The sequence below is a fragment of the Lupinus angustifolius genome, chromosome LG07 (assembly GCF_001865875.1).
Source record: "Lupinus angustifolius cultivar Tanjil chromosome LG07, LupAngTanjil_v1.0, whole genome shotgun sequence".
Classification (NCBI taxonomy): domain Eukaryota; kingdom Viridiplantae; phylum Streptophyta; class Magnoliopsida; order Fabales; family Fabaceae; genus Lupinus; species Lupinus angustifolius.
Genome location: NC_032015.1, coordinates 6398633 through 6406820, shown reverse-complemented (window position 1 = coordinate 6406820; position 8188 = coordinate 6398633). Strand labels below are relative to the sequence as shown.

Here is an 8188-nt window from a genome sequence, read left to right as displayed (position 1 = left end):
GAAGAGGAGGAGGAGGACGAGGTCGTTGAGCTCGTAAACATAGAGAGCTCGGTGGAGGTGATCAACCTCGTGTCTGACTCGGAAGAGGAGAAGGACCCGAGTGAGGGGTCCAGCATTCCTGGCATCTTTTGAGTCAGCTTGTGGGCCAGTCGATGTCCCCTTTTTGTTTTGATGGGGCTGTGTTTCTTTTTGGATTTTGTATATGTTAGTGGCGATGTAGTTTCCGCCTTTGTTGATTTAGTTTGTATGAACTAAAGATGACTTAACCGTTTATATGCATTGTGTTATTCAGGAAATTGTGAATCAGGTTAAGTTATCATTCGATAACGATAAGTTGATTTTCTGCATTTGAGTTACTTAAAGTGATGTCCCGGAAAAGGAAGGTTTTAAAAAGGAAACAATTTTATACAATCTCTTTATTCAAAAAAAACTACCCATTTTTCCGCAATGTTTTTGAGAAGTATTTTTTCGGGGCGTTACACAACACACAAGTGTTGTATCATCATATCATGCCAAGTTAATATGCTCGCCCATAATATTGATGAACTCAAAGTGAAAAATATTTAAGTCTACTTGCACGCCTGACTCCCGAGCTCACTAATAGAGTAGGGCAACTATTCTATCCCAATCAAACGACATTCTGTTGACTGAGCTGGACTACTTGAAGTTGGTCGAGCTCAAGCACTCAATGAAGCCTTAAGTCTCCAGGATACACCATACCAATTGACCAGCTAGGCTCATCGGAGAAACCGCATCGTCACCCAGATGCCACCTTAAGTCGGTACAAGGGTCACGCCTCTATCACCCACCTGAAGCGCTGTCAATGCCTGCTACACATCACCTACAACTCTCACCTAAACATCTGCTCTATGGCAAGCACATGCCTTGACTATGACTATCACAACCTACTACAGATTATAAGTCAACTATGTACAGAGTACGGCCCCACCAAGCTGCCCAACACGAATAAAACAACCCCCTTCTCTATAAAGACATGATGACATACTTAGTGGGTTGGTCACGCCAACAACATCCAACAAGGAACCCTCTATCTACATCCACTATAAATAGGGGTTCATCCCCTCACTTAAAATGATCCATCATTCACGACTCACTAATGACACATAGCTTCGGACAGAGCACATACACACTTAGGTGTTGGTCACCCTACTCTCCTAAGTATTATATACTCTTTTACCATGAACTGTTGATTTTCCCATTGTCATTTATTGACTTGATCGTCGGAGCACCTTTCAGGTACCTCCCCGGTGACTCCATATATTCCTTAGGCGACCCAAACCCTCACTCAACATAGGCGAACTCCCTCGAGAAACCATCATACCAGTCACTTCAGCATGGCGACCTCCAATTCAGGACCTATCTGTCTGCAGTCGAAGACCCTGAGTCAGGCCCCAGCCCAGCTCATCCTCCTGTGACCGAACAGGAGAGCGTGGTATAAATTTATTTGATTTCGTACATGGTAGCATAAAATATCAAGAACCGTAATACATCCATCGACATTTTTTCCATAAACAATAGTATGTGCAAATTTGAGTTGAGAATTTAGTTTAATATGCAATACAATGCTGTTTCATGAAAAATAAACATCCCAGTCTGGCCATTACAAATCAACAAAAAGAATCTCGATCTGGCCATTGCTGGGGTACTGTTGTTCTTGTCTAAGTTTTTCATGTGTGCCGTAATTCTCCCGTCTAGTCTTTGGGCCCACACAGCCCAACTTTATCATTTTTATAAAATTTGCATATATAATTCATCGGTTAAATTGTACTTTTGCCATTAAATTTTTATTCACATGTGAAGTTTGTCCTTTGGCTTATGAGACGACGTGACAAATAAATTAGTATAGGCACGTTACACCTTCTGCTGGTGTTCATAGTTAGATAATCGGTGAAGGGACTAATATTGGATAACAAAACAAATATTTGAGGACTTAAAATGCTAAAAAGAGTTGAGGATGAATTTGACACCCAACAAAAACGTATGAAATGAAAAATGCATGAAGTCCAATATATTTTCCGCACGGAGTGAACTTAACAAAATAAAAAGAGGGAGGGAAGAATCATACCCTATATTTAAGTGGCTTTGGATTTGTTTCTCTCAACTTGATTGACACCATGTTTTCTAGCATTTACCACTTTCTCTACCATTTTACTCCCCATAAAATGTCCTCTATTTTCATTATTAGTACCTCCTGCTAGAGTGAACCTCTCTTTCTGTGACTTCAAATTTTTATTTCTATCCAACTGGTTCCAACCTCCACCATTAGACACATTAGGCGATGATGACCTTGATGGTCTACATGATTTTGGAATAGGATCAGGTTTTTGAACCTCTACAACTGTAGATGCTCTAGTTGTGCTTCTTCCTCTCGCAGTGGAACTTGGCCTTTGATCTGTTCTTAGATTCGGTGGTGCCACATTGGAGAGTTGTACAATATTAGAGAGCTCTTCAACCCTTGACTTCACTGATGTTGAAATGCCTCTAGCTTTATGCTTCCTAAGAGGCTCATTTCCTTCCATCCTTTTCTTAATATTCAAAGCAAGGAAATTGTTATTTTTGCTTTGCTTTGGGGTAGTAGATTTTGTGTTACTGGCTGCAACATGTTGTGTTTTGGTATTATTGCTATTCTTGGTGATGATAGCAAGCGGGGTTACTAGTTGTTGTTGTTGTTCATTTGTGTTTTTGATGATGCTTGGTCTTTGTCTATAGTGACTTGGAGTTATTGATCTCATAGGAAGTTTTGCTTTAGAATATGAGTTGGTATGATGCGATTTTCCATCACTTGCTTTTGACGCCTCTGAATCAGTGTCTACAAACTGAATGTTCAAAACCAAGTTTTATATTATTAGTTCTGATTTCATATCAACATGTAAACTGAAGTAGTCTTTAATGAATATTCTTTATCATAAAATCCAGAAAAAAGAGAGTATAAATGGACGAGTCTAATATCTAGTTGTGCATGATTCTCACAGCTAGTAGTATAGCCAAAGCTAAATATATACAGTTTTACTCTCCAATAGAAAAAGTTGTTTATTAGATTTAAACTTTTGCCCAGTAGGTTAGTTAGCAACTTAATAGCTTACAAAATCTGGGTGGTGCTTTTGAACAAAAATTATATATGGTAGTGCATAATTTATGCACATATGATTATTTGGGAATCAATAAATAAGAGTCGAATTACTTACTCTGGAGGTAGGCTGAGATATTGTTATCTCTTTTTGAATGACAAGTTGAGTGCATGGTTCCATTTCTAGGGATGGAAATAGTGGAGTTGCTGGTGGTGTTTTCAACCTTTTTAATTTGCACATGTAGTTAGTATGTATGTTATTATTTTTCATTAATTTGTTAATATCAAACTATGGTTGGCACCTAGGTATTTTGTGTACATGAACACTTACCAATCATAATCATTTTTGTTTGTTTCCACCATAAATTCAAGTACGTCTTCTTCCCTCCCTGATGGAATTTTATAGAATGGAAAACTTCCTGCAATATTGTTTTTCTTCCTTTAGCACTAACAACTTCAGGAATTAGGAGACACATGTTGTATAAGTTAATACTTAATACCCAAAAGACAGATACCAAAAGTAATCATGGGCATCTATATCAAAATAAACTATTTTTTTAATCACAATTCACAAGTATCCCCATAAAAGATAATGCTATCATGTGTCATACTGAAATATCTACAATTGGACTACTTATTTATTACTTATGACATATATAAAAAAGAAATAATATAAATATTATACAAGAGATGATCCATTACTTACTCGTAAGAGTAAGTTTAAATATTTTAGCTATCAAATCAAGGGAAATCGAATCAGTTTTTTAAAATTGTTCTTGAAGTAAATAAATCTTCTCTCATACCATATATAGACATACTTAAATGGAAATATATTGTAGTGCTCAAACACTTATTTTCCCCCTTATTTTTATTTCCTTTTCATGTAAGAAATAGAGGATTAAAAATGAGGAAACCCAATAAAAAGTGTGAGAGTGAGGAAGAATATAGACAGTAGCAAAAGTTTATAATATTTGTGAAGAACCAACATGGCTTCGAACAATTAGTGTAAGGTTCTGTTAGATCTCTAATGTTGAGAGTTTGATTTTTGGGATTAATAATTGTTCGAAGATGCACGAGCTATGAAATTGATTATTTCCTTACCCAAAAATGAAAAGATAACATTAGTAGTACCAAAAGATATATAGAAAACAATTATATATGATGGAGAGAGTACTACTCACCACAACCATTTGAGTTATACTCATAATCTTCAGAAGCATATTGCAGGAAAGTGGAGACACGCTCATTCTGGCGCTTCCTCAATTCCTTGAAAAGAGAGAGTTCCTCATCTCTCTCTCCATTCATGAGCCCTTTCATGTTGCATATTTCATCACCACCTACCCTACCTATCCTCTCTTATATATGCTTATATATATTGGTTCTCTTAATTCATCTCTTTTTAAATTCCCTAATACCCCACCATATAAGGCTACTTTCATAGATTCTACTTCTTGTTTTGGGGAATTCGTAGTGTTCAAAAGGACAAAAGAATGAATGAATTAGTGTCATATCGAACTATAGCCGGCTATTAATTTTGTTTTATTTCGCGTGTGTATAATTAAGGTAATGTAATAATGATATATGATATTTGATTACAAATTAACTAATTATATTGTTTTGGTAACAATAAAATATTAATCTTGCTAAGCACTATTACATTCTTAGGAAGAAGTCTACATAGACGAGGGTCTCGATTTTTTTTACTTTGGACAAAAGGGGAACTCTGGTTAGTATGAGGAGTCTATAGTAAAATAGTACTGATATACTCATATTTGGTGCTTTAATTTTATAACAATATCTCCACGTTTATTGAATAGATTTAGAGTATATTTGTTTAAATTAATACTAAAAATAGTTGGAAGTTCAAGAGAAATCGTGTGGGGTGGATTATGGGATAGTTTATGCAACTCAAATAAAAATAATAAGAAAAAATGACATTATTGTTAGTTTATGGAAATGTATAATAAATTATAAAATAATATGAAAGATTCAAATAAGAATTATGAATGGAGTTGTTGTACTCAAGGCATGGAGCCTTAATGGTAACATACCTTAATGGTGACGTTCTTAACATGGATGATCTCTCCTATATATGACACCATTGTTAAAATTTAATTAAGACCTCAACCTTCCTATGGCTTAAATTAGGATTCATACCATAGAGTTAATGAGTACATAGAATGAGAAAATGAATGTTACACCATATGAAATAGGTTGCAATATATGAAAAAAAATGAAAATATTGTTAGGGAAAATCGTAAGTGCACGATTATGTTATCAAGTAATAAAATATCGATCCCACGAAAACTGGAAAATTCTTTTAATTATAACAATTAATTTATGATTAACTCAAATAGAAATTAAAAGTAAATTTAGAACAACTGAACAATTAACAAGAATAATTATGAAAATAGTAAAAAGAGATTGAAATCTAATTTAGGAAGAGTTCTTAGAATAAGGGTTATCACTTTTACACTCGTAAATCCTTGTTTTGCTCCTTTTCATGAACTTTAAGTTGTGAGGGGGAATTGTTCTTTGATATGTGTCATCCTCTCTCGAGCTTCGACATGTGTACTCAATTAAAGTTGCACTTACTCTCGTGGTACGATTATCAATTGAATCATTACTTGGATCTTTATTCCCAATCGCTTTGTAGCAATCCAAGGTGAATTCCACAAACCTCCGAGAATCCTAAGACTACTCTTGTGACTTAGGATTCTAGTTTGAATAACTGAATGGTCAAATAGTTGAGCTCACCTCTCGGTCCTTCCCCAGTGTATCTAAGAGGTGTAATTTGTTGTTCAGACAATACACACGAATAAAATTCAGTTTAATAATTCAAATCACAAAACTCAATAAAATAAAAGTAAGAACAAATGTTTATTGAATATAAAATGGCATAGCCCCAATCCTAGAAACAAAGAAAATAACTCACTTATGGTGTAGAAGAGAATCCCAAATTCTAAATTAGAGAATTGTAATGTAAAAGGATAAAGTGTTTCATCCTTGACGGAGAACCCACATTTATCTTAATTATTACAAAATATTGGACTAAGCCCAACAAAACAAATCTAAAAAATGGGAATATAATATAACATTCACAACTTTTTTTCGCCCTTCAATTGGTCATCGCATAGCCTCAACACCTAATTTCATCTTCTTTCACCCAATCTCTACTCTTGTTGACTTCATTTTATCCAAACTGTACAACATAATCAAAAACATCCTCTCAACTCGAACAAATAGAAATAAAAGCTAAAAACAATCATAAAGTCCTGATTATGTCCTAAAATGCAAGTTAAATACAATGCAAATATAGCATAATTTCACACTCATCAAATATAGCAATGAGTTTCAGCAAAGTAAATAAAGCATAGTGAATTAGGTCAGGAATGAACCTAATGATATTGCAATATGATTGGAGATGGTTCCAAGTAAGGAAGATGAGCTCACTTTTCTTTGTTATTTGTTTACTTTAGGTTGCCACCTTTTTTTTCTATTTTGCTAATTGTTAGTATTGTTCTCCTATTTTTCTATAGTTGTTGATTATGTGTTTACCTTTGGGGTTGCCTCCTAGTTGTGTGTTATCTCATTGGAGGAGGCACTCACAACTCAAGAAGACTCAGATTCAAAACCTTTGAATCTAATGATTACTGATGCTGCAACAAAATCACTTTCTAAATTTTGGTACTTGGATTCAGGATGTTCAAACCACATGACAAATCATAAAGAGTGGTTTAAAGACTTTGATTCAACAAAGAGAAGTAGAGTCAAATTTGCATATGATAGTTCTCTATCAGCAGAAGGAGCAGGCAGTGTTATGATCATGAGGGAGAATGGATCAAAAGCAATAGTATCAAATGTTCTTTATGTGCCAAAGATGAAGTACAATCTGCTGAGCATAGGTCAACTGATTGAGAAATGATTCTCTGTTCTCATGAAGAATAGCCAACTTGAATTGTTTGATTCTGATGGGAAGCTAATCTTGAGAACCAAAGCTTCCGAGAATAGAACATTTCAAGTAAGCTTCAATGCTGTAGAAGTTCAATGCATGAGTTCAGTTGAGACCAGGAGTTAGCTTTGGCACTCAAGGTTGGGGTATCTGAACTTCAAAAGCTTGCATCAACTAGGGACTAAACAAATGGTTTCTGGTTTTCCAATAACAACACTACCAGAGAAAATATGTGAGGTATGTTTGATTGGAAAGCAAACAAGGAACTCTTTCAAGACTGAAAGAATAATGAATTCTAAAACAGTCTTGGAAGTAGTTCACTCTGATGTATGTGGCCCTTTTGAAACTCCTTCACTTTCAGGCAACAAGTACTTTATCATTTTTGTAGATGAATATAGTAGGATGACTTGGGTGGATGTATTGAAAGCAAAAGGTGAAGCATTTGTCTCATTCAAGAACTTCAAAGCTGTTGCAGAAAAGGAAAGTGGAAAACACTTGAAGATCTTGAAAACAGATGGAGGAGGTGAATTTACTTCAAATGATTTTGAAGTATACTGCAGAGATCATGGAATCAAGCATGAAATCACTCCACCATACACACCACAACTCAATGGACTTGCAGAAAGGAGAAATAGAACAATCATGAACATGGCCAGAAGTCTGATTAAAGCAAAAGATCTACCTCAAAAGCTATGGGCTGAGGCAGTGGCAACATCAGTGTATATCTTGAATAGATGTCCTACAAAGAGACTTGAAGGAATGGTGCCTATTGAAGCCTGGTCTGGAAGAAAACCAACAGTAAGTCATCTCAAAGTGTTTGGCTCATTGGTCTACAATCATATACCAGATCAGAGAAGAACCAAATTGCAAGACAAAAGTGAAGCAATGATCTTAACAGGGTATCACTCAAATGATGCCTATAAACTTCTAGACCCTATTAATGATAGAGTTGTGATCAGCAGGGATGTGTTAGTGCTTGAGGATGAGAAATGGAATTGGAGACAAATGCAAACAAGTCTAAAGAAATTGGTTCCTGAGATTGAATCTGTAACCAGAATTGATGAAGATACAAGTGAAATCACAGAATCAGTAGCAGAAGGCAATGAAGTATCAAGATCACAAAGACAAAGATCAATACCAAGTAGACT

General features: G+C 35.3%; 1 protein-coding gene across 1 annotated transcript; it reads right to left on the bottom strand.

The window, feature by feature from the left end:
* On the bottom strand, positions 2080-4405 carry LOC109352873. The gene is made up of 5 exons (XM_019595055.1): positions 4270-4405; positions 3604-3622; positions 3420-3527; positions 3207-3312; positions 2080-2837 (listed from the first exon to the last, which is right to left on the bottom strand). The coding sequence occupies exons 1-5, from the start codon at positions 4403-4405 to the stop codon at positions 2094-2096; spliced, it is 1113 nt and encodes a 370-aa protein (XP_019450600.1). The 3' UTR covers positions 2080-2093.

Bases quoted from the DNA above. Each gene is read 5' to 3' on its own strand.
- LOC109352873 (XM_019595055.1), bottom strand. From the start codon at position 4,405: ATGAAAGGGCTCATGAATGGAGAGAGAGATGAGGAACTCTCTCTTTTC. The intron at 3,313-3,419 runs GTAAGTGTTCAT...CAAATTAAAAAG, and splicing joins AACAAAAATGATTATGATTG to GTTGAAAACACCACCAGCAA. The intron at 2,838-3,206 runs GTAAGTAATTCG...TTGAACATTCAG, and splicing joins TATCTCAGCCTACCTCCAGA to TTTGTAGACACTGATTCAGA.